The sequence below is a fragment of the Nipponia nippon genome, unplaced genomic scaffold, assembly GCF_047370975.1.
Source record: "Nipponia nippon isolate SJK-2023a ecotype South Korea unplaced genomic scaffold, ASM4737097v1 scaffold_9, whole genome shotgun sequence".
Taxonomy (NCBI): Eukaryota; Metazoa; Chordata; class Aves; order Pelecaniformes; family Threskiornithidae; genus Nipponia; species Nipponia nippon.
In genome coordinates this window covers 31,157,718-31,184,332 of record NW_028262413.1, presented here as the reverse complement: position 1 = coordinate 31,184,332, position 26,615 = coordinate 31,157,718, and the positions used below count along the sequence as shown (strand labels likewise).

The 26,615-nt window shown below is 51.6% G+C and overlaps 1 protein-coding gene and 1 long non-coding RNA gene across 2 annotated transcripts in view; one reads left to right on the top strand and one right to left on the bottom strand.

Annotated features, from left to right (window-relative positions):
• LOC148050254 (uncharacterized) overlaps window positions 1-26,615 on the bottom strand; it is a 300,584-nt gene that overhangs the window by 120,255 nt on the left and 153,714 nt on the right. Inside the window, exons 5-6 of the long non-coding RNA XR_015701596.1 lie at window positions 15,633-15,728; window positions 8,319-8,430 (exon numbers count right to left, since the gene is read on the bottom strand). This is a non-coding gene — a long non-coding RNA (uncharacterized LOC148050254). The remainder of the gene's footprint in view (window positions 1-8,318; window positions 8,431-15,632; window positions 15,729-26,615) is intronic.
• Window positions 18,748-19,710, top strand: FOXB1 (forkhead box B1). The gene has a single exon (XM_087744462.1). The coding sequence runs from the start codon at window positions 18,748-18,750 to the stop codon at window positions 19,708-19,710; it is 963 nt and encodes a 320-aa protein (XP_087600588.1).

The following is a 26,615-nucleotide window of genomic DNA, read 5'->3' as shown; positions in this document are numbered from 1 at the left end:
GACCACATCATTTACATAGGGATTCTTGTGGGTCTAAAACCTAGTCTAATTTTTCCATTGATACCAAATAGTCTGAGTTACAACCCCCACCTACAAATCTTGTCCTGCCACAGTCCTCAGATCACCACGGTTACAGCCAAGCTTCTGTTTCAAATTGTATTTTTATTATTTTTCCCTTACTACAGAAAAAGGAAACTCCTAAACAATCTGAAAATGCACAAAGGCCATTTGGGAACATAGTTCCATGTAGGACAGCATTTACCAAATGTTTTCATTTCTAGGATTAAATTTAAGCACGTATTTGCAAGTCATTTAACAGATGAACTGAATAAGCACAACTCAAGTTCCTTTTGTGACTTGGGGCTCAGATAAGCAGTCACACTTTATGAAAATCTGTTTACATGTTTCCATCCCTCTTCCCACGTCCCATTTGGCTTATTTTTCTTGTAAAGAGTGGTGATCTGCATGCGGCAGTCTGACACATGCCAAGATGAAGACCATTCGCATGACAGATTTGTAAAATAACTGAATCTGTTCAAGTGGTAAAATGGTCTCAGGAGCTTCCCCAAAATGTGTCAAACTAACTCTACCTTGTGTTCTTAGAGCTTGGTGCAGACTTTCTGATGAGCATCAATGCACAGGTTCCATCATAACTTAGATATTGTGTCTGTATTCAAAAATACTACTTTAGCATCAGATTAAACTGTCTCTGTACTCCATCTCATTAACAAAGGATCCTTTGAGCACCAGAGGGCTTGAAGAGAGGCTTAAATAGCTTTACGCTACTTTCATTCCCTTGGCTTTTTAGGGCTACATTAACTTCTGTCAGAACACGATGGTGGTCCCAACTCCAGCCCCCCTGCTGGATGAACCAGGCACCTGCTGAAGCAAGGCCTCGCAGCTCTCTAGATAACGGGAAGCAGAACAGAAGGTAGATGGTTGAGGTGGAGGGCTGGAAGAGAAGGATACGCAGCTTTTCCTGTGCTGTGAATCCCAGGCCACACATGCCAATCTAGAAAATACCAACAGGAAGACTGCAGCCTCCTGAGCCTACTCAGCTAATCAACTCCTGCCATTCAGGGCCCTTGGGATTGCACTAGTGATACAAAGGGGACTGAAGAATCAAGGATTCTGGTCAGCTGAACAACCCCAGTGGTCACAAAGCTTGATGTAGTACAATCCCCAAATGACTGCTTCCACACCCACAAGTCAAAAAACAGCACTCAAAACTTGACAATGGAGAGAGTACACTCAATCAGCATAATTCCCTAATATCAAACCAGACATGATTAACACAATTCATTTTAGTGTTGCTAAATGTTAATACATCCCAAGGTCCCTCCTTCTTTTCCTGTTTACTCTCTCCTCCTCTCTTTTGCTAGAGGTTCTCATGGTAAAGCACTTTTCACTCTAACAAGGTCTCTCTTTGGAATAGCATCTTTAAATTATTTAAATACTCATCTGGTAAACAATGCAGTATTTTTAGCAATGAGGTAAAAATCATGTCGCTTTCTGAACTAATCCCAAAGGAAATGTTGAATTATACAAACTGGTTTATTTCTTAATTGGTAACAATGTGTGCTCAAGGAACTCCATGCATCATGACATTATGATTAAAACCAAATGGTTAAATATCTAATTCTATGGAAAAAGAAATGCCTGCAAAAGCCCCCTGCAGTAACTGTTACATATACACAAAGGTGCTTTTTCCATAGACTAAACGTGATGAAAAACACAAAAAGCTCTTGCCAAAAATAAGACCATACCTTAAGCATCTGCATAATATTCCTTTACATTCCATGGAAAAAGTGGGGAAAAAAAAAGCCTAACCCCCTTACAAAAGCAACCGAGAACCATTCCCATTTTTACCAGCATTACCAAGGCAAAAACTGGGAATGTTCAGCTGATGCGTATCCCATGTCAGTAGTGGGATGCACCTCCTAGAGGCTCCTGGGATGCCACAGCATAGCATCCTATGAAACAGGGATGGTGAAGGAGCGTCCCCACCAAAAATATCAGCCCAACAAATGTAAGACTGTCATTATAAAGAAAAGGGGAAGAAACGAAATAATCTGCCTATACATACCTCCTTGTGAAAGGACTTTGCTTGCAAATTGTTAACATCACATGTTACAGTAGTGACCCTACTGCAATCATACGATCCCTAAACTGGATGGTGTGGTTCACTTCAAGTGAGACAGTAAGTCAATGTCAAAGCTGAGTGGCACGGAGGTTCCTGCCTTACTCTGTTCCTACGGCATCTAACACTGCCTGCCTGCTTCTGCGCATCTGTCAATGCACAAAACTCTCATTCCCTGCCCTTCTGTCCCATTGAAGCCTGCAGGAAACTTTTGAGCGATTAAGAGTGGTTTTATCCTCTTTCCCCAACAGTATCTTCTAACTGGAAACAGGATGTTACAGAAGCTGCAGAAATTTGTCAAGGGAGGGCAGGTACACCTGAAAAGACAGAAGGGCTGTTTACCAGTTTCACTCCTACAACGATAAAAATCACAAAGACTTTATTTCTGTAAGAAAAAGAAACCAGTTACTGCTCTCGGAATCAGTAGCCTCTGCGTAGGCATAAGTTCACTTCTGACACAGCTGATTTAAAACCTTTTGCTGCGATGGCAGTGTTGGTAAAAGCTTTAACCATAGTTTTTATGACGCTATTAAGTTTTAGTCATTTGTGGGTTTTGCAGTATATGAATACTATAGATGCCACCTTAATTAAAAGGTCTTGTCATCTTGTGCAATTAAAAAGAGAAAGCGTACTCTCCTATGAATAGCCAGGAACAAATTGAGCAAGCTGCATTATACACGCTAAGTACACAGCAATTTTGCGCCCCTTCCTGTATCACATATATTCTCAAGCATTCAATACTTTCTAATAATCCTGTTACAATGTTTTATGTATAATTGACTTGTAAAGTACTAGTGCCATGGCACCTCTGACCATTAATGACAACTAAGTTAAACAAAGTTCTACTTTGCAAATATATACAAACTTTACATACATAGAGTGCAGAAGGAAAACTGTGCTCTCTCTCTTCGGATTTAAGTGTACAACCACCTCTTAAAAGAGGCGTTCTTTTTTTCAGAAGGAAATATCCAACGGATAATAAGACAGGCTCTTCCCAAAGAGTACATAATAAGATAAATACCACTTAAACAGACTGTAATATCGGTGCATCTATTTAATTGGACAGCATATGCATATAAAGTAGATCATGCACATAGCATTCACAGCCTACACATGAAAATGTACTTCCACGGCTACCTACAACGAATCCCAGCAGATGGTTACCAGCATGTGTCCACACTTGTCAGCTGCAAACACATTCACCTTCATGAATCTGGCTCATTCTTTCAATTTTGACTCCAACTCAAGGTCTTCCAAGATAATGAAGCAGCAAATGATTGGTTGCCTCGGGGTTTGTGCCCAGAGAAGAACTGCCTTCAGGACCCACTACTAACTTTTGACCATGAGAAAAAGATATCCTACATCCATCTGCTGCTCATACCCTTAATGCCCTGGGGCATTATATTGACAGGGCAGCAAGAAAGCCAGGCACATCTTTCTGGGCCAATTAGACTGAAGCATCCAGTTCACACCATCTTATCAGTCCAACACAGCTGCCAGGCCACTGCAGCTGAAAAGCTCTGTAAAAAGTAGAATGGCATGAGATGGTATGTCGTCTTCTCCAATGAGGCCTGGACTGCTGCTTGGACCTTTTGGTATTACTGCAATATATCATACGGTCATTGAGACTTCTCAGGATTTGCTGTAGATTGCAGAGTCAATAAGATTTATGGCAACTTTTGATAGACATTACTGTAGGTCCAAGCAGCATACCTCTTGTGCCTGGGTCATAAAGAAACCGAACATATCTTCACTCAGAAGTCACATCCAATTCACATGTGAATGAGGTAGATCACTACCATTTGTAAAATACACCAATTCCACTGATGTCAACTGAAGCAAAACCTTCTGCCTTTGGGCCTGTTTTTTAAGTTATATGGCTCCATTAGAGAACTCATCCTCTAAAGGTGCTAGGTAAACTAGGCTTATAGGTATGGCCAAAGGGATTTTATCTTCAAAGTCTTTTCCATCTGACAGTCCTTGACCAGACATTTGACCTGTGAAAGTGCAAAGTTGACATACGTATGAAAAACACTTTTTTTTTCCTTCTGCCTTACAGGGCCTTCTGTTTGGAGAGCTGACACCTGCCACCATCCAAACAAGTAACACGGTGGACTTAAGGCAGTATAAGACAGCAGTAACTTTGGGGCTGGAAAGCTTACCAGCAGCAGAACAGACAATGCTCTCATCTCCCCGCAAGGGAAACTCCACCCGCCGCCCCCCTTGGTGCTTTGACTCACCCAGGAGTTCCCCACACAGCTGCTCTAGCTTCTGGGAAGATCTTCACAACCTGCATAGAGGATCCTGGCTTGCTGCCTTGTCCCTGAAGTGCCCAGTGCTCCCCTACAGAAGGAAACTCCAAAGCTGCTCCTTGAAAGGAGCTTTTCCTCTTACATCCATGCCAGCAGCCACCTTTGGGGCTTAGAGCACTGCAAGCGCCTGTTTTCTGGCTGCTACGAGCCTGCAGCATCTCCTTTGAAGTGCTGCAGCCTTTGAGGAGCATCCTGGGGCACTTCTGAACTGCACAGGCAAGCAACAACGGCTGCAGCTTAGACAAGCATATGTTCCAAAGGAAGAGACACATTCTAGATGAGGGATGAGCAAAGTCATGATCACAGATGAAGTGAAGGGGAAAGATTTCAGAAGGAACTGGAGAAATACTAAGGATACAGAAGGCTTCAAAGCAAAAAAAGAGCAATCATACTGGCTGTGATAGTGTAAACTATTTAAGTTAATTAATAATCCTACTGATTAGCTGTTGACCAATTAGAATACACATCCTTAGGCATGGCTCTGAGACCCATGGGTCCCACTTGGACAGGAGCCAAGCAGCCCGTGAGCAGCAGGAGCAATGCTAGAAACATGGTCCATTGCGTGTGGGTGGTGGAGCCACATCACACCCACACGCTGTACTAGCAGTACCCTCAGTGCTAATGATATCCCTGGAGAGGAGGCTGGTGGCATGACTGGCCTTCAGAGTGCAAAACAATAACTAAACGTTACTTGTATGTTGAAAAGACAGATAGATGTATATTGCCATTCAACCTCTTAGAAATTCTTATCAGTCTTCCCCTCTCTCAAAGTGGATACAGCTGTAATAGACGAGTAGCACCCAACCACTCCTCAAGGACCCTTTGTAACATAGCCACCAGAAACCACATCTTTAAACTGTGGGCCTGAGACTGAACGATATTGTCATATGGGCATTCCTTGGAAGCTGGCACAGACTGCTGTCACCAGACCACTTCCAGTCAAAGTCAATGACAGTAGGATTGAGGTAGCACAAAAAAGAAAAAACCCGCATGCTGCAGTAAACTGATTCAACAAGAAAAATACAACAGTCATCGATAAGAGACCTTACGTCTCCTTCAGTACTGATAGAGCAAGCATGCATCTCGTTTACAGGCTGTGAGCAGCTGCAGTCCACTTACAGTCATTTGAATGCACACTGGCAACAGGTATGCATATGGATGCGCTATTCTTAAACTACTAGCCACTACTAGCCACCCAAGGACAGGACCATGGCAGGAAATTTGAATATAGATTAACAGGCTAATAACTTTGCTTAAAAGTGTGCTACACACCGGGGAGGCTAAGCTGGCTGCTACAACAGTCTCTTAGTAGGGCTCCCATCCATTAAAGGAAGAATAATTCACAGCAAGTGGCTTCAGAGGTGATCAAAGCACAAAGGAGAGGGGAAATCATACTTTTGAGAAAGATATGCACAAACAACACATTTGGGCAATTCTGGAGAGGTAAGCACTATTTCCCCCCCACCCTCCAGTTGAGCTGCAGCATCTGTCTAGTCTGAGCAGCGTCAGTATCACTTAGATACTAACTATGCCACCTTCTGTACAACTCTGGGTAAATATACACTGCTACATGAGATACAAATAGAAACATATCTTGATTTACAAAAAAACCTGCAGAGTACACCTGGGGTTCACTGACCATGAGCACTAATCTGTGCTGCTCACTACTGTTATAAAGCATGAAATATTCTATAACAACCTTAAGTTACAATGCAGGAAGAAAGATTACCACATCACTTAATATTTTACTGTTGGTGAAGTATCCTAGACCATTTTCATACCCCCATTTTACCTGAACATGTCAATTGTGTTCAGCATTCAGATGCACAACATTTTCTTTTAAATCAATCTCTGATCCACAACCCTTTGTGATCCAGCCATGTAAACCAAAACGAAAGAAAAAAAAAAAAATAAAAGAAACCAGCAGAAAGAAAAAGCGAGCAGGAAACCATGCGGCTTGAAACCTAGAGGCTGGTGCCCCACACGGCACCGTGTGTCCTAATTATTGAGCTCAGTTACTGACCCCTGCATATGAGCCCTTCCTCAAAAACGATGGCAGGTTCAGTGCCTTCCTTTCTGGAGTATGCTGCCTGTTTTTGAACTTGAGCTGCTGAGAGAGTTTATGAACAGAGCTGCTGTTTTATTTACTCTCAATTAATCATGCTCAACTGTAAACAAAGTGTCTGTTTTAGTTCTGCTGACAATTATCCACTTGTCAACATCTCCCTCAAGTACCTTCAGCATCTGCCAACAGCACAAAACTGCTACATCAAAATGAACATTTTGTCTCAATAAAAAGATAGACGTGTGGCAGGTTTTCATCTGTTTTCTAGCCCATCAGCAGTCAGGCTGTATTGTTACTGATGCAACTAGACCAATTCCTATGGAACATTTATTTACAAAGGGGGAAGGAAGCCAAATTTTATTTATATTAGTAAGGCAGATTCACGGAAGAAACTAGTGGAGACCCCCAAATAGCCCCCCCACCTCCCCACCAAGGCAGAAGCAAGCCCTGCCTGCAGCCTGCCTGGTACCTGCCATGGGCCTCCTGTTCTGCTGGGGCAGGCCCGGCCCCAGCTTCACCAGTCACCTTGCCGAAAGCTGCAGAGTAGGACTTGTTTCTTTGCTTCATAGTGTTCAACAAATCCCAGTGTAAATGCAAACCACTTGCCAGTCCCTCCCCAAATACTTTTAGTATGAAAATCTTTCCACTCCTTGCTCCACGGCCTGGGCTTTCTTTGGTCCCCGGAGCTCCCTTACTGGTTTGAATTTTACCATTTTAAGCTTTTAAGTTGTAATTATTCCCATTAGGTCAAACTCCTTCCTGCATTTTAACGCAACCACCCTTGTGCTTAAATGGTTAGCTACGAGGTAAACTGCAGATAGCCTGGCACCTTTTTTGGGTACGGTCAGGTGAAATTGGACGCTCCTTTTCTTCCGAGGGGATGAAGACAGCCTCGCCAGGCAGCTCCCCAGCTTGCAGGCAGCCTTCCTGCCAGGCGAGGAGGCTCCAGAGTGCTGGGCCTATGGAGAGCATCACCTCGTACCTCGGAGGCGCAGATACAGTGTGCTGCAGCTCTAGTTACCTCAAGTTTTTAATATTATTTGAAACTTAAGGCTGCTCTCACAAAATCACAGGAAAATCTGACTAACTTCACTGGAAGGCAACCCAACCCTGCACCTTTTCTCCACAGAACTGTTTTCTTTCTAGAATAAAACACTTGGGGGTGCGGGGGAGGGCCGAGGGCTCGATCCTAACGGAGCCCCAGAGGGAGCGGGCGGGGTCAAAGCAGCGAGAGCGCATCCCCGCCCCGGGCCATACCGTGCACTGGGCGGCAGCGGGCTCCGATGCTCTCGGCTCCGGGCGGCGGCGGCTCCCGGCCCGGCGGGGCTGGGAAGGCGGCGGCCCCCGCCCCGGGGACGGACGGACGGGCGGGGCGGGGCGGGCGGCGGGCCGCCGCGCCCTGACACGAGCTAATCAATCTTCGGCGGTGTAATTGATTCTAATGAACTCGGCGCTCTGTCTCCGCGCGCTAATGACCGCCGCGAGTCAGCGGCGGGCCCCGGCCGCTGGCAGCGCCCGCCCCGGCCGGACTGCCAGCCGCCCCGTAACCTTCGCCTCGCTCCGCAATTAATTGAGATATCTTTTATACTTGATGTGTTGTAAAATTAATGCCTAATTTATGTAATTAGTCAATTAACTATAATTCTAGCATATGGTGCCAAATGCCCAGAAGGTGTTCTTGTTTCCCAGGTACTTATTTTGATGTCATGAAATGCAGCTAATTAATTTTACATGCATATTAATTTCGGATCTATTTAGCGGCTCCCTTTGTGAAGGCAGTTTTAATATTTGTCTTTCTAACCTTTTCGGGGAAATTCCGCTCTCGGTGTTGAAATGGAGGTGACTTTTTAAACGCATTTCCATCGGTCTCCCTTTCCTCCGCGGAGCCGCCGCTGACACCGGGTCGATCCCTCCTGTGTGAAGAGGCACAAGGGCTGACTGTGTATAGCTTCCTGCACATCTATAACTGTCGCAAGATACGGCTACTGAATTTAAATCCGATTAATATTTAATATTAAGCATTTCTGAGGGAATTTTTGTTTGTTTTTTGCAAAGCACAATATCCCACGGACATTTTTTTTAAATAGCTGCTCTTCATACAATGCTCCTTGGAAAAATTATGAGAATTCAAGTATTGCCTAATTAGAAAATGAGCGTAATCCTGCTCGCTGCCTCCCCAGCCTCGCCGTTCTCCTGTCTGCGCTGGGACACCGCGAGCTCGCGGCCAGCCCGCCCCGCGCTTCGCTGCCCCCGGCACCGGGAGCCGCGCCCCGCCCCGCCCCGGCGGACGGGTCCGGTCAGCTGCGGCCTCTTTCGGAAAGAGATCGCGTGTGGTTTTGTCCAGAACACTAGGGAAGAGGAGGCGATTCCTCTTCTTTCTGCAGTTTGTGCAGAGATTAAGGGGTTAATCGCATCGCGGGCTTTCCCGCTCCCCAGGTGTTGAGAAAAGACTTAAGTAGGAAAAAAGACGAGACCCGCAGCCTGCGCTCCGAATTCCCAGCGATACCCTTTTTCCCTTTGCTGCCGCAGCAGCACTAATTGCCGCGCTACACTCATCTCTGGGGTGAGGGGAGACAAAACCGCACCCGGCTGCGGGGTGCAGGGCTCCGCGGGGTGCAGGGCTCCGCGCGGGCAGCGCGTGCGCTCCCGCCAGCCCCGGGAATGGCTTGCCCGCGGAGCGGCAGGGCAGGGCAGGAGCTGGCTTTTTAAGACGTCTACGCGAGTGCTGTGGCGTCATAAAACTTTTATCCCCCTTTCTGGGTAGATTAATGAGCAATTTAATTAATAAAATCAGAGAGTAGCGTAAGTGCTACGATAATGAAGTTAAATGAGCGCGCAGTAAAATATTCACTAATCCAGCACATTGGCAAATGCCCCCTTAATTCTGCTTAGCACTAAAAGGGTTTTGAGCACCATAATGAGATTCCTCTGTCTGCTAATTAATTGACACTCTCCTGAATATTCATATGTGCTAGCACCAATACGTTCCTAATTGCACCGTGGAATGGATCTCAGAGGAAAGTAAATCGCCATAGACTTAATTAAAATAATGTATGCCAGATCTAGCTCGCTGAAGATGAGACATTTGCCATCAAGCGGTGTACGAAAGTGGCACCTGGTTTGTAGCGAAAAATGAGGAGACAATCTTTATCCCTCCCAAGGTGAAGCCGGCAGGGGCTGCGAAGTGCCCGGCTCTCCAGCCCGAAGATCTGGAAGCGAACGAGAGCTTCGCCTCCCGCCGCCCGCGTGGGTGCGCGACCCGCGGGGCGGCGCGGGGGCCTGTTCGCAGGCGGCGGTGCTGCCCACGGAAGAGCCGAGCTCCGCGGCTCCAAGCACGGGGAGCGGGCGTACAGGGCGAGGTGGAAGAAATCTGGTCAGGGATGCCCTCTACAGAGGCGTTCGGGGAAAACCGTTTGTCTCCGGCGAGGGAGGGGAGGAGGCAGGGAAGGAGGGAGCGAGCAGCCACATTTGTAAACTTCTCCTTGAGGGGATTCCGGTGCCTTTGAAGCTCGGTCTCTGAATGGATTGTTCTTTGCACCTCCAGACTAATACTGTGAGCTAATATTGTACATTTAAATCGTTCTGCTGTTAAAAGCGCGGCAAGTTGCACGGAGAAACGAGCGCCTGCCGCCGCCTGGCCGCGGCCTTCGCCTCCCGCGCCGGGGGCGGGCGGGGGCTGCGGCCGCCGCGCCCCGGGGCCCGCCGAGCGCCCCGGCCCCCGCCGAGCGCCCCGGCCCCGCTGCCCCGCTCCCCCGGAGAGCGGGCGTGAGCCGCGTCGCTCGGCCTCTTCCTTCCCTGCCAGCTCAGGAAAGGAAAAGGAAAATTGGTTTCTTGGAAGAGACAGCTTTTAAAAAAATCACCACAGGTTAGAAACTCAAAAGAGTTTATTTGAAGACATACAAATGCATATTTATTATACACATGTAGGCATTAACAATGTAAATTACACCGCCAGCACTTGCTGGTTGTTTATTCATTAGATCTTTAGAAAATCTACATTGCCTGCAGATAGCGGGATGATAATGTGAGATACACAAGCAGTTTACCCGGGCAGCTCCGCCCAGCTCCGCGCAGCGCGGCGCGGGGCTGCCAACAGGTCCGCGGCCGGGCCGGCTCCCCCCGCTGCCGGGGGCGCCGCTTCGCAGCGCGCCTGCCTCGGCGAGCGAACGGTGGGGCCGACGGAAACGGCCGTCACCCGGAACGGGGCAAGGGGTTTACAGGCCGTGGCCCAAGAGACAGCAAACTTAGACGGAAATACTTCTTCCTAGCAGAAGAAATACAAGGGGGCTCTCCCCTGTGAACGACAGAGCGGACACCTCGCTCTCGGAGCTCAAAACACTCCGCCATTCGCAATGTCTTTTATCCCCATGTAAACTCTTGCCTCGCTAAAGGGGAAAAAAACCCCTCTGTCAAATTCTTTCCTCTTTAGCTGATTGAATGCTGTATGACTACAGTACCTCTCGATAATAAAGACAGAGAAAAAAAATACAAGGGAAGAATCGCTGCGGGGAAATCTTTTCTAAAGTTAGATCCAAGGAACCTCTTCCAGGAATGAAATATTAAAGAAGGTTAATATGGTTTTTGCCGCAGAGCTGAGGGTTGATGGGAAGACGGGAGCTTTGCTCGTGTCGTGAGGGTAGGTAGCAGCCGGGGAGCTGAGGCAGGCGGAGGATGTCAACAAATGTAAGGAAGGGCTGGAAGCCGCTAGACTCGGAAAACGCAGGCAGCGCTTCGCCTGTAACTGCCGGGCTGCCCTGCCGCACTCTGCCCTTCCCCTCCCCTCCCCTCCCCTCCCCTGCACGGCCGCCGAGCGCGCGGTGCTGCGCGGTGCTGCGCGGTGCTGCGCGGTGCTGCGCGCTCCGCCCCGCCCGCAGCCCAGCGCCCAGCCGCGCCCGATGCGCCCCGAGCTGCGGCCCGCGGGTCCCGCTCGCCCCGGGGTGGGCGCTGGGCCCGGCCCCGCCGCCCCGCAGCTCTGCTGGAGGTACGGCGGGGCCGAGGGAGGCGCTGCCCCCGTCCCGGCGGCCGCCTTCCCCGTGAGGCGGGCCCGGGCTTCGCATGTGTGCGAGCGCCGGGGGGGGGGGGCTCCGGCGGGCGGTGCCGCCCCGCAGCGGAGCGGGGCCCGGCCGGGCCGCGGGGGCGGGGAGCCCCACGCTGAGGAATTGTCCTCCCTGTCCCCGGGCAGCTCGGTGGGTGGCAGCCGGGCGGGGGCGCGGGGAAGGGGCGCTGCGGCGGCAGGAGCGCGCAGAGCCCGGCGCCCCCCCAGCCGCGCCGCCCCCCCGCGCCGCGGCCGCAACGTACGGGTCTGTTTGCAAACATGCCCCCTGCCAATGGGGAGAAGAACACGAGCATTCAAAGTTCTGACCCTAATTAAATCCCGGCTCGTTAAAGACTTCACACAATGGAGGAAAATGTTTCTCTTAAAGTTTGCCTGAGCCCGGATTCCGCAAGCCGTTATTACCTTTGCCTTTAAAGAGGGGAAACAACCGTAACGGGCGCGCCATTATTCTTGTGGAGATGCAATTTAAAATCATCGCCAATTGTCATAAAAACCATTTCACAATGTTTGGCTAAGTAATAACTTAGTCATTTAAAGGTGGTTTTGCCCGGCGTCACAGACATGCAATTCAGGGAAGATTTACATTGCTTATGGATTTTGCACCGCGATTCTGACCGCAGCGGGAAGGGGACTCAGCCGCCGCCTTTTTTTTTTTTTTTTTTTCTTTCTGGTTTTGTGCGGAACACCACGACAAGAGCAAACTGAGGGAGAAAGCGTGAGCGAGATGAGCGTGGCTTGGAAAAAAAGCTGATGATTAAAAATAAAGTTTATGAAACGGACTGATTTGGAAAGAAGAGTCCTTTAAAAAAAAGAAAAGAAAGAAAGAAAGAAAAAGAAAGGAAAATCAAGTTTGCTCCACCCAGCTATTAACCAAAACACAATACCTTTTTCTGGGTGGTACTGCACAGAAGTTGATTCAGTTTTGACAATGTTGTTTAGCTATCATTTGCTATTTTGAATGAATGGGAGCAATCCCCCTTTTTACAACAGTTGTTTCCTATTATGGAGAGGTGCAGCAGTTGAGGGCAGACATGTGAAAGTGGCTGTTTGATTCCCTTTTTCATCCCCCTGACCCTGCCTTTGTCCCTCCTCACCCTGGGAATGTCACGCCTCACTACTTCACTTTGAGATGCTCTAGAAAGTGGCTTTGTTATTCCCTTTTAGACATACACGAAATTGTTCTCATTCCCCCTGCTGTAAAAGATACTTCAAATTGGGACTCGGTTCACAAGTGCAATGCAATTTGGCTTAGCTCAACCTTTGTTCTGCTTGTACAAATGACCAAACAGTGCACACATTATACAGTTGATCTACTGCTCCCTTTACACCAGAGTTAGGGGCTGGGAGAAAAGCAAGTTAATCCCTTCAATACTAAGGTGGCATTTTCAATATTTCCTACAATGCGAAAAAGAGAAGAGAGGGCAACTTGAAATGCGACATTTCTTTAAAAGGAAAGATTAAAAAGAAAAAGTTTGCGAGGCCTCCCCTGATACTTCTCCAAATAAATAAATAAACAAACCAACACATCCCGAACATGCAGATAAATACTCCAGCGCCTCCGGGAAAGGGAGGGAAGGGACGTTTACCACAGAGACGGGCTCTCGGGGCAATAACGTCGAGACTGGAGCTGGAATCCGCGCTAACAGCCCAGTACTTAACAAACCGCTCGGGGAGAGGCGCTGACGCGGTGGCTGCGCCCGCGGCCCCGGGCGCACACCTGCGCGGCCCCGCGGAGGCGGGGAGCGGGCGGAGGGGCCCAGGTGCGGGCAAGGAGGGGCGCGGGGAGCGGGCACGGCGGTGGGCAGGGCTGCGCGCCTAGCCCGGGCTCCCGCACCCGCTGTGTCGGACCCGCCTAACCCTGGCACCCCGCGGAGAGGTCCCAGGGAGGTCCTGGAGGGTCTGGGGGGCCTGCGGTGCTGCGCTTACCCACGCGTGGATTTACCGCCGGCGGCAGGTGGAGCGCGGGGGGAAAAGAGCTCTCCCGGGAAACCGGCTCCGGTCAGGAACCAGGTGCTCTGGGACAGCCCCAGGAGCGCTGAGCGGGAACAGCAGCCTCCTCCCGGGCTTAAGGAAGCCGGGCAGTCCCGGCGCGGGCTCTCAGCGCGCCACGCACCGGCGAAAGGGCTGCCCGCTGCACGGGGCCGGGGCCGAGGCCGAGGCCCGGGAGCGATGAGCCCCGCGCCGCGCCCCCGCCCCGGGCGCGCTGGGACCCGCTCGTCCCGGCAAAGGCAGCGGGTTCGCAGCGCGGCCCCGCGGCAGCCGGCAGAGGCCTTTCAGTTCCGACAAACTTTGGGCGCCGGGCTCATACGTGCCCCCGGGCTCCGCCTGCCCACGGCAAGGCGCCGCGCACGACACAATCACTCGCGGCCTCGCACGCAGACGGGCCCCGGGCCGGGGCGGACACGGGGGAGCTCGGGCGCCCCAGTCCATCTCCCTCGGGGCCGCCGGACAGGGCCGCAGCAGCCCCCGGGAAGAGGGCGGACGGGCGGTGCCGGGGCTGCCTCCTGCCTGAATCCGACGAGGATCAGGGTCCACCGACCCTCCAGCCATGAGGAAGGGAGGGTGTCCCGGGACACGGGGACCGGCCGTCCTCCGATCCGCCCCCGGTGGCGGCGCAGCGGGGCCAGGTGCCCGGTCGGGCTGTCGGGGCTTGACATCCCCGACGGGGCGGGCGAGAACAGCGCATACGGGGAGCGCGACGCCGGCCGGGCAGGGGCGGCGGGCCGCGCTGCCCAACGCCGGGAGCGCCGAGCCCCGCGAGGCACAGCCGTGCCCGAGCCCGGCCCCCGAGCGCAAAGGGCGCTGCAAATCCCGAGCAGTTCTGTTGCTATCGGGAATACAGGTTTGGGGAGCAGTTCTCAAGCCTTGACAGGCAGGGGGAGTTTGTTTAGGGCTCGTTGCGAAAGGAACAAAATCCTTTTGAAAGGGCGCTAAGTAGTTTCACGCCAAAGTGGCAGATTTGGTGAAGAATGTGGGGTGGGACAAAGCCCCGCCGTTCCCAGAGCGGCCCGAGTGCTTCGGGAAACCGCACCGGGAATTCAAGCACAGAGAAAAGCGGGAGAGCCCAAATCTCTCCGCTTCCTTCTCCCTCCCGGCCCCCGAGAAGCAAAGAGAAGCAGAATCATTACAAAAAAGAGAGCGAGGCTTAGCCGAAATGCAGCCACAACCAGCAGCCTGGAGTTGACTTTCCAAAACGGAGGAAGCTTGCTCAGAGCCTGGCATTGTGTTTCGCAACCTAGGAAACCCTAAGAAGCTGGTACTTCCCCCCTCCCTTCTCTTTTCTCCCAACTGGTTTGTAAATATTAACAAGGTTGTGAGCTATTCTCTCACACAGAGTAGATTTTTTTTTTCTTTTTTTCTTTTTTTATCCTTGGAAAACTTCTTGGCTTCCCCCCACAGCGCCTCTCCCACTCCTCCCCTCTGCAAAGCTACACACCTGCTTGCAGCCACAAGGATTCAAAATCAATATTGTATTTGTCACTTTTCTCTCTCCTTTTCCTCTCTCAACAGCCCCGCTTGCCACTGAGGCGAATTGTGGATTTATGGAGGAAAATTAGCATAAATTATTACCAAATCTGTAAACGTGTGTGGTCTTGCTTGTGGGAAAGGGGGCTATTGCAAACCTTCCATGCAGAAAGGTGGTCCATGATGGGCTCCATGCAAGGGCTGAATGGCTATTGCACGAAATAGATTTCCATTGGGTTTGCACATTGATATAATTGACTTATGTGTATTTTATACAGTTTTCCCAACACTTCCCCTGAGCTCCTTATTTGAATTAGGCTTCAGAAAAACGTCTATTTGTTTTGGTTTTCTGCACAATGGATTTGGATTCACTTGCCCCTTCCCCTCCTCCCTAATGTTAGCGTTCAAAGTAAAAAGCAAATGCTACAAGTTACATTTAAATCCTATATTGCCCAGGTCTGTCATCTGTTGCGTGCTTAACACGAGGTGAAACTTTGGGTATCAATTACCGGGATGGCTTTGCCTGCCCTGCCCCTCCGCTCACACATTCCTTTGCACTGGAAAAAAAACCCCTCGGGTGCCTTACAGCCATACCTCGTTCGCACTCGGGGCAGCAAGTGACAACGGAAGTCGACTTTAACTTTACAGCTTGCGGGTTCCCATTTGCGCCAGCGGTTGGTTCTTTTCTTTCTTCGAAAAGAAGAGGTACCGGCAAAAAGAGGAAGAAGAGAATTTGTCAGCCTGTGAATTTTATTTACTCCCGTGCTGTTTCTGAGCTCTCTTTTTGACAGGCATCTCAGGAGCGAAGTTGGGCTCAGAGACAAAACCCGAACCGAGGGGTGTCAGAAGTTGGGGGGGGGGGGGGTGTCGGAGGTGCCCATTAAACCCACATATTTGGGGGCTCTCAATACAAAACCTGAAGCCGCCTTCCCGGTGTCCTAGGGGACGCTGGGAGGAATCTGTCCTCATTTCAGAGTATTGTCTTTCCTACCCCCTAACAAAGGTCCATCGGCTCATCACCTCTTACTCCCCAGGAAAAGTTGGGGGCTGCCTTCCTGCCCCGCCCGGCTGGCACCAAGCACCTCGGGGCCGGTTGACGGAGCCAGGCGGCTCCCGGGCTCTGAACCGCACCCGCACCCCCGGGCCCCTCTCTGCAAGGGGGGTGACATGCAGCAGGTCTCCCCCCAAAAGGGCTCGTTAGCTCGGCAGCGCGGGGCCGAGGTCGGCTTCTCGGATTCCTAGAAACACAATGATTTGCCCATTATTCTCTAAACGACACCCTGCCCCGAGAGAGAGGGATTAGAGGGGACCGAGGGCGGCCGGGTTGGAACGAGGGGAACGCAGTTTAACACACACGACGTCGGAGCTAGTCGCAGCGTGAAATGCGTTTTCGAGCCGCTGGCCGGTTTCGGGGAGCCCTGCCTGATGGGGACTGTCCCTCCGAGAGGCTCTGAGGCGCCCGCGGAGCCCCTCTCGCAGCAGCCCGCTGCTCAGAGAGCCGGCGCGGCGCTCCCTCCCCCACCCCAGCGATTTTTGCTGAATTAAGAAGGTGACATTATTCTTTTCTTCAAGTACTTCTGTTAATATTGAAAAACGTGCGCTTGCATTTCAAGCGGGCGCGCTCAGCCTCGCCAGCCATTTCAATATTAATGAAATTGTTTAATCGCCTAAATTCATCGTGTTTAAGTTACGTTTTGGTGAGTTATTGACCGACTCCGAAAATATTGTTAATGGAGTGGATGTGTATTCACCACAAAGGCTCTTCCTCCCAGGGCTTGCAGCTCCCGAGACAATCTGTTATTCTGGCTCTAGGGTGGCAGGATGCCCCGCAGCCTCGGGAATACACATCCTACAAACTTCCCCCCTGTGCCGGGGCAAGCCTGGGACCTTCCGGGCCTGATCCCCCCCCAGGACAGGAGACAGGCCGTGGGGCTGCTCCCCCAAAGCTGGGGGGTGGCTGCGGTTCCAGGATCGGGCCTTGGTTCCCGGGGAGGAGGCAGTACAGCGGAGCAGAGAGCCGCAGCTCGGGTGTTACACGTCCTGCCTGCTCCTGCACGCCCAAGTGCGCACCGAGAAGCACACAGGCACACGGACAGCCTGAGACACACCACGGAAATCCCGCAGAAGGCGGCGGGTTGACGATGCTTAGCACGGTAACCGGTGACACGGACCGGTTCCTCCAGACCAGCCCTGCGGGACCCCCCCGCCCCGCGGCCCGCCGGGAGCAGGACAGCGGCGCGGAGGGCAGCTCGGCACCGAGCACACCGGGGCTGTGCCCCGGCCGCGGAGCAGGAGCCCGGCCGCTGCGGCGCATTTTAGGGCGACTCGCCCGGCTTTGCGCCAACAGGTCCGCGGAACTGGAGCAACGGTCCTGCCTGGGCTGGGGGGGGGGGGGGGGGGAACTTCCCGGGGAGGCCACGGAGGAACCCCGGTCTTTTCTCCCCTCGAAAGAACCTTCGCTCGGGGAGAGCGGATTTGGCAAAGAGAAAGTCTCTCGTTACAGGGAAAAAGGCTCGCCTTAAGTTAGCCAACAATACAAATCAGATAACAATGCAGAACAAACAGAATACCACAGCCAAGCAATTTCCATGTCAAACATCCCACTGCTCACTACCTCCATTTGTAAGTGTGAATTGCAGACTAAGCTTCCTGCAAAGTCCACAGAGAGGTTAGTGCATACCTTCCCCCCCACCCCCAGCCACCGGGTACCATCGCACTGCAATTCCGCCGGCGGAGCCTTTTCACCCCTCGCCTTGTCTTCAAATGGAAATGATTCCCATTGGCCCAAGGTGTCCATGTAAATAGGTGTAAATGAAACCAGATTATGCCTTTCTCTCCAGCCCCCTCCTCCCCGCTCCCCTCCCCCTGCTCCCAAGGCGATTGTCATATGATAGCAAAGAAGTGGCACATTAATGAAGCGCCTCTACAGGGGTCTTTTCTGCTCATGTCACCACATAAAACTATCAGATGGTTAGAGGAAGGACATGGAGGCAACTACTTAGCTCATCGCGGCTGCAGAGAAGCAAACAAGCCTCTGCTACAGTCCGGCTGCCGGTGGTGTAAAAGAAGCTGATTCAGCCCGCGGAGGAGAAGGGAGGGGTGTACCAGAGGATTCCCAAAACCAAGCCAGCTCGCTGCCTCCTCGGGACTAAAGCGGAGCAGCGTGGCCGGGAAAGGAGCGAGAGGCACGCCGGAGGAGCGGGGTGGGAAAGAGCCCGGACTCCCAGCTGCGTCCCGGATGCGGACTGTCAACTTCCAGCAACTTTAAGGTGGGCACATGCGGGGCATGCATGGAGTGGGGTTGGAGACGAGGGGAGGGGATGGGGTGGGAGGGGATGGGAGGGGGTCCCCTTCTCCTCCTCGCCGAGACCAGAAGGCAGAGCTACCACCGGAGTAACTTTCCGGGCGCGGGCTGCTGCGGGGAGGCCAGGCTGAGCGAGGCCGGAGCTGGGAGAAAGGCACATCGCTTTTTCCCCGCCGGCGGCGCAGAGCCCCGGGTTGGCTTCCCCTGCCCCCACCCCGCCCCCCGAGGGCTGAGGTCCGCCGTGCCCCTTCCCCGCGCCCTTCTTTCCCTTGTCCGGCCCCGCACCCACCCGCTGCCCCGGCCGGGTGTCGGTGCAAATCCTCTCGGACTCACCCCTCTTCCCCCACCCCCGACCCCCTCCTTGTCGCTGCCCTTCTGCAGATCTCCGCGGGTCCCCTAGCGAAGATGCCTCGCCCGGGCAGAAACACTTACAGTGATCAGAAGCCTCCCTACTCCTACATCTCGCTGACCGCCATGGCGATCCAGAGCTCCCCGGAGAAGATGCTGCCGCTGAGCGAGATCTACAAGTTCATCATGGACCGCTTCCCCTACTACCGGGAGAACACGCAGCGCTGGCAGAACTCCCTCCGCCACAACCTCTCCTTCAACGACTGCTTCATCAAGATCCCGCGCCGCCCCGACCAGCCGGGCAAGGGCAGCTTCTGGGCGCTGCACCCCAGCTGCGGGGACATGTTCGAGAACGGCAGCTTCCTGCGCCGCCGCAAGCGCTTCAAGGTGGTCAAGTCGGACCACCTGGCCCCCAGCAAGCCGGCGGACGCGGCGCAGTACCTGCAGCAGCAGGCGAAGCTGCGGCTCAGCGCCCTGGCGGCCACCGGCACCCACTTGCCCCAGATGTCCACGTACAACCTCGGCGTGTCCCAGCCCTCCAGCTTCAAGCACCCCTTCGCCATCGAGAACATCATCGCCAGAGAGTACAAGATGCCCGGGGGCCTCGCCTTTTCCACGATGCAGCCCATGCCGGCCGCCTACCCCCTCCCCAACCAGTTGACTACGGTGGGCAGCTCCATTGGCACGGGCTGGCCCCACATGTACAGCTCCGGCATGATCGACACCGCCACCCCCATCTCCATGGCCAGCAGCGAGTACGGCGCCTACGGCGTGCCCATTAAGCCGCTCTGCCATGGGGGGCAGACTTTGCCGGCGATCCCCGTCCCCATCAAGCCAACCCCCGCCGCGGTGCCGGCCCTGCCCGCCCTGCCCGCGCCCATCCCCACCATCCTCTCGAACTCGCCGCCCTCCCTCAGCCCCACGTCCTCGCAGACGGCCACCAGCCAAAGCAGCCCGGCCACCCCCAGCGAGACTCTCACCAGCCCGGCGCCCGCCCTGCACTCCGTGGCGGTGCACTGACCCGGGCCGCCCGCACGGACTCCGCCGTCCTCTTTCTCCCAAAGTTTCCTCGGAGCTCTCCTCCCTCCCCTTCTCTCCCTCCTTCCGCTTCTTTCCTCCCTCCTCTCCTCTCTTTTCCTCGAAAGCAGCGACAACTCCCCGCGGGAAACTGAGGTTTGCCGTTCGCGCGAGCTGCCTTTCTGCTTCGCCCCCTCAGCCCTGCCTTCCGGCGCCTCTCGGCTGCCTTCCCGGGCCCGAACTTTGCTTGCCGCTCTTCTGAGGCAAACCGAACCCACCCGGCCCGGCCCGGCCCCCTCCCCGCCCGGTAGGAACCGCCACATGCATCACTAGTTTTCCAAAAGTACTTCAGGCATCTTCGATTTGCCGGGGACCAGGCAAGCCCGGCCCGGCGGTGCCTCCTTCCCTTCCTTTGTCTGGGGAAGAGCAGGGGTTTATATAGGACCGATCTTTAAAACCATAAACAGTGTGAAATGGCTGCAGTCTCACTGCGTGAGAGCGGCGACGTTTCCAGCCTCCAAGCAGCAAACGCTTGGATCTTGGAAACGCCGGGAAGTGCTCGTGTCCTTTGTGTGGGTGCTGTGCGTGTCCGCCGGTGCGTGTCTCGTTGCTGCGCAAAGGGCAGGATTCCCGCGGGCCAGGCTGCGGGACCGGCGGGCTCCGCCGCCCGCAAGACGGAGCGGTGCGCGGGCAGGCAGGGCCCCGCAGGTGAGCAGGGGGGCGGCGGGCGGCCCCGCCGGCGGCGGCTGCCGCCTGCGGCCGGGGCGGTGCGGGGCGAGCGCGGGCGCGCCGCGGGAGCGGGACGCCCTGACACGGAAAGGCGCCCCTTCGCTCACCCCACACCTGTGCTGTTTACAAAGCGCCTGTGTTAATGTAAATACTGAACTGGCATCTGTACTGTAAATCAGATCAGGTCCCCTTTGCAGTACCTGTTGTAACGTGGATGTGTGCTGTAGTTTCCAGGTGGACGAGAAAGAGAAGTTGGTTTGTCTGTTAACTTCTAATTAACCTGAAGGTTTGGGGAGTTGCGGGTTTCTTTTTTTTTTTTTTTTTTTTTTTAAATTTTGCAGCTATTTATTTCATAGCTTAAAAACAAACAATAATAATAAAAATGAACCTGTTACCAAGCACACAACCCGGCATAGCTTAAGAAAAGCTGCTGAAGTCACTGGTAAAACGTGGAGAAGTAACACAACAGCAGGTACAAACTGTGGAGGTCATCCTGATTTCTGCTGGAGCTTTGCAGACAAGAGAGAGGGGGCTAGGGAAACTGTAAATGTTTGTTCATAGGAATGACTATAAAATGTGTAAAATGCACTTTTGTTTCATATACTCCTTTCTAGTTTTAGGTAGTTTGCTGGAAACTGAACTGGTGTTCTGTTGTGAACTGCTTAAGTTAAGAAAAAAAAGAAAAAAAAAACCCCACACAAACGGCGTTAGTGTCTATTGAAACTGTAAAGACATTTCTTTTAAACTTTTTTTTCCTGTACAGAATAAGCATGGCATTTTAAATATTGGTGTTCTTGTTCCCAGCATGTGTGTTTTAAGACAAAGGTTAAAAAAGTGTCTACGTTAAATTATGAACCTAGTCGTCCAAATAATATTTTCTCATTAAAATATGTAAATGCAGATTTAGTTTCTTATTTGTCTTTTTAAAGAGTTTACACGACAAAAGTAAAGGCATTAGTTCATGAAAAAGGAATGATGTTATTCCAATTTTTAGATAATCTAACCAGCCTTTTCACGGGAGGTTACTATAAATGTAGTTATTAACATACCATAACGTTAGATAAAACTGTCATTATTGCCGGTTTATGGAAGAGATAACATACACAGGTGTGTTCCGTGGGTTTTATATCTATACATATATGCATACACACACATATATGCATTTGTGTCCTACACACTTATACCGAATATAAACATGTATTACATTTACGCCTGTGTGTATGTATACTTATCACCTACATACTACCAGTTAAATTTTCTCTAAAAAGTATAAAAATTAGTGAGCTTCTACAATACAGAGCCAACATAAAAATCTTTAAAGAATTAGCTACTTTTTAAGACCGCGAATACTGAATTTTTGTCAGTTATGTTTTTTCTTTACAAGAGGCATCTCAAAATCTTCGTCGAGTGAAAGTGAGTTATTGTAGCCTTTTACCTGTCGTTTAAATCTCCTCAAGCATTGCAGTTACTCCAACCACTGCTATAATTTCTCCGTCTCCATTGATCACACTTTCCAAAAGCGGTAGGTTGCAAACTGTAACACTTAAAATTGTACTCATTTTTCTGTAAGCCAATACACAGTCCCTTTTAAAAAGTAAGGGCAAAGTAGTTACAATGAAAACTGGATTCCGGGCACCTTCCAGCGGGGCTCTCCAATACTTCTAGGGATTTCACAAGGATTCTGCAACTGTTGAAAAGGACAGAAGCGATCTAGTGAAATTAGTAAAGAAGTGTCTCGGAAATGAGGCAGTCTGCGCCAAGAGCGCAGTTAGGAGACAACCGAATACTTAAAGGCTTATTAGCAAGAAAACGACATTGTATTCTAATGAGCCGACAGGATTCACTAATTCTACGGCAATGACGTTACAGAGGATTTCTCTCTGCCTGATCTCTCCCTGAATTTCTGGACCATAAACAGCGCGAGTAACATCCTCATTTCCTTACTACACACCGCCAGGTCCTTGCAAAAGTTTTAAGATTAATGTAGAGGGTAATTAATCCAGTTGCGACCATTTTTTTAAAGAGAACGGATCCCACACACAGAAAAAAGGTGGAAAATACATGAATCATTGGGCTGATTAAAATGCATGAAGCTGCTAAAGCTTGTCAGATGGGGGACAACTGAACTCATTCATCAAGTCCAACCCACGATTATATCAACACGATCAGCTAAAGAAAGCATTCAAAACTTATCACCAGATCAATGGACACATAACTCGACAAACTTTTCCTAAACAAGCGACGACCTACATTTTTAGACGACGAGGACTCTTTTTCTCCTTCCTTTCTTTTTTTCCTTTTAAGATCTAGCAGTCAGAACAAATCCTCAAAGATGAAATCCGAGCTCAGCTAAGAAGATGAAGCTGCACTTTCAGGGTCTTTTTTAAACTATATAGTAATCAGCGGAGATAATGATCTGAAAAGATTATGCCCCAAAGCAAAGTATTTTCAAAAGGTGCAATAGCTTCCTCGCTACACAATCCGATCGTAAGGCTCGCAACCGAACTTCTCAAGTGTCGTTTTCCCCTGTATCTGTGCGATTGCCCGAGGACCCCCGGCCACCCGCGCCCTCAGCCGCGCCGCGGCCGCCAGCGCGCAGCTCCTACGCGCATCTCTGCGCTCCCCCAAAGGCTGCGATGCTTATTTCAAACAAATACGCGGCTCAGCGCGTCGCTTGAATTTACTGCTTTGACTTGTTAAATCTCCCTAATGGCTCAAGTCCAATGTCAATAAACACAGATCTGAAATAGAACAGCAAGAGACAACAGCGCGGAGGGAAGGGGCGAAGGGGGGGGCGAGCTCTCCGTCGCGTTGAGACATTTCGTGGGGGTCGGGGGGGGGGGGGATTTCTTTATTGTTTATTTTATTTGCCAGAGAGACATTATAAGCCAGGCGTACTTGATGCAAAGAGACCGTTCATTCTAGGCAAAAGCTCTTTTCTTCCGGAGGATGAGCTTGCGCCCGGCTGTGCAAGGTAAGCCCGCGAAGCCAGCCGTGCTTGGCGACTCGGGTTTTTGCTTCATGTCAGTGCATGGTATGTGAATCCTTTCTCGTCGGGATATTTCTTTTCTTTTTTTTTTTTGGTTTTGTTTTGTTTTCTTTCCCCTCGACGTGTGACAAGACACCACCCCACCAGACTGAATCCTCTATTGAAGAAAGCCGGCTCTTTCTCACCCAGAGTATTTATTTTCTCTCGGACCGCGCCTTGCGGGGAAGGGCGCTCTGTGCCAGGTAGGGAGAAAAGAACTCCCCGGCGACCCCTGAGAGGGAGTTTTATGAGCCAGCCTTTCTTCAAAAGTGGTCCTTGGGAAAGGGAGACAAAACTTAGCAGCTTCATCAACTTCAGTGCCGAATTATCGCGGAATCTTAATATAAATGTCACTTTGTGGGCTGTTTTGTTTTGTTTTGTTTTGTTTTTATTAACAAAAAGAAACCGAGGCTGTGAAGCCTTGGAGGGGCTGTATTTGTTTCTTTTAAACTAACAACAAATTATCTAATTAATATGTTTCAATTACAGCATGAAAAAGAGAGGCTTTGGACCGCCTGCAGTGGGTTTACAATAGCCCCAGAGCCCACTATAAGAATTTACAATAACTTCACATCTGTTTCTTTATTTCCCACTTTTCGAGTCTAAAACTCCTCTCGAAATCACTTCAAACCGTGGCCCAAGTTATGAAATATGGTCTCTCTGCCAGGAAAAAAAAAAAGGTGGAAAGAAAAAAAGGACAAAACTTTGCAGATCGAGGCTTCATTTGCAAGCTAGAAAGTGAAAGCCCCATTGAAGAGCATTAAACAAATATATTAGAATTCTGTCACTTTATGCAATTGAGTAGATCAAATAAAGGGTCCCAGGCCACTTCATTCACTCTCATTCACTTGAATAGAAAATGCAAAGAATAGCAAACCTAGACTGGGCCACCGATGTAGATTTAGCCCTTTTTTTCTAAGAGACAAAAAGGCTGAATTTTCACAAACACATTGCTGACTCGGGGACTAGGAAACCAGCACTGAAACCCCTTTGGAATTTAAATTCATTTTATCTTCCTCTCTCTTTCTGGGTCCGTTTGCGCTACAGGGCGAGTTGCACTGGCACCCTTGCTTGGAAAAAATACAATGCAATACAATACAATACAACAAAAAATAAAAGCTCCAGATTTATCAAGGCGAGCCACAGTACAGTTTGGAAGGTACCGTTTTTATTTACAAAGAGAAAATGAGGAATCATCCGCCCTTTGCCCAAGCCGCCGTGAGAATCGCAGCCCTTTCACGGGACGCCTGGGCAAAGTGCTCCTGCCCTGCTGCACCCGGCGGCCTGCCGTGCCGTCCCGCCGCGCTACGGGCATTGCGCACATGCGGAGGGCTGCTCGGCTGCGCGGGGCCGGGGCCGGGGCCGGGGCCGCGGGCGGAGGGAGAGCGGGGGAGGCCCTCCGCTGTGCCCCGCGCCCCTCGATGCCGGGGCCCGCACCGCCCGCCCCGGCGACGCCCGTAGGCAAGGCCGGCCCCCGCGCCCGCGCTGCGCACCGCACCGCACCGCATTGCACCGCACCGCAGGACGGCCGCGCCCGCTGCCGGGCTCCGGCCGAGGCGCGGCGGGCACCGGCTGCCGCGGCCCCGCGCTGCTCCCTCGGGCTCTCAGGAGAGACTCCGAACCAGCGACCCGGCTCCGCCGCCTGCCCCAGGGCGCTCAGCCCCGCCGAGGCCCGGAGGCAGTCAGCACCTCCCTCCCGTTCATCTGTGCCGGCGCCTAACCGGGGAGCGAGCAACGAAGGCAGCAGAGAAACGGCTGCTGTTTTCAGAGGAGGTCGGCCCGGGGGAGTGCTGACTGCCGCACACGGACTAGGTGACCCTGCCCTTCCTTCGGCAGCATTTTTTTGTGAAGGTACCTTTTCTGCCATCCTCCTCTGCTGGGGGCCTTAGCACCGAGGCAGCCGGAGCAGGGCAGAGCACCCCGGCACCCAGGGAGGGCCTCACCTTCTGCTCCCTCACATGTCCCTAACATGGCCACTGCCAGGAAGCATCCAAGTGTTTGAAAGGTTAACTGGTACCTCAACTGCAGGCACCACCAAATAAAGGCTCTTAATTCTGCACTATTTAGAAGGGCCTCGGTATTTATTAAGTAGGAACTAGAGTATTTTGCATTAATTAGAGCAGCTCCTTGGAGAGACATTACAGCCAAGACTAATGTTACACCACAGGAAAATGCTCAGCGTTTCCACTCCCCCAACTACCACGACCACAGCCAGCACACACCGTCTGCACGTACTGGGCTTCTTTGTAAACATTCACCTGTTGGCATCTTACCCAATGATGAAATCCAGGCACTTTGCGGGGGCTGCAGCTTCCATCCTCCTTGCTTGCTTTAATGGCTACTGGATAGACAATAGGTGAGTAAGGAGGGATTGAGCCCAAAACTTGGACCTGGCTCTACTCCTAGGGGTGCCCAGCTGCCCTGGCCTCGGCGGCATGAGGTGCCTTCTCAGCCTCTAAAAACTGCTAGTATGTCTAGTGGCTGCCAGAGGACTCAGGAGCTCTTGCTCCCCAGGCTGCTCCCCTGAGCAGGCCCACACATTAGTTCCATGTCTTAACAGTCTAAACTACTAATTACGGGGCACTTTCATTCCTGCTATCAGCAGTGCCGCTGCTGATTAAACATGAAACAATTAATTAAACATGAAACCAATTAAACATGAAACAAATATAAACTCAAATGAAATAAGCAAAAAAGACACCAAAGCCTCTGTTTTGGAATGCCTGAACATGAAAGCATACCATGTCATCCAGCTCCAGCCAAAAATAGCTGCTTTAAAGGTTAGGTCACTGTTAGGCCAGACAGAAAACGCTGCTGCAGGATATCAAGGTGGATGAAGCACCCATTTTGGAGCAGGGAAGACAATGCTCCACCGCCAGCCCCAGATGGCAACCATCGTTTCAAACAGTTGCAAGCCCACCTCTTCCATGCCACAGATGTGCATTTTCCTACCAACTAGAGCAATATCACCATCCGATTCTCTCCCACCTCTTCCTCTATTTCTTTCCTGTGTCGTCTTTGTGGCTCTGCCTGGCAAACTTCACTTCTAACTCCTCAGCTTAATGAGGCGGGTTCCTGGCAGCAGAGTACCGAGAAGCTGAAAGGTGCAGTCAGCATCTCAGGGCCTTTAAACAATGTTATTGCCTCGTCC

Coding starts and splice junctions, on each gene's coding strand:
- FOXB1 (XM_087744462.1), top strand. CDS start 18,748: ATGCCTCGCCCGGGCAGAAACACTTACAGTGATCAGAAGCCTCCCTAC.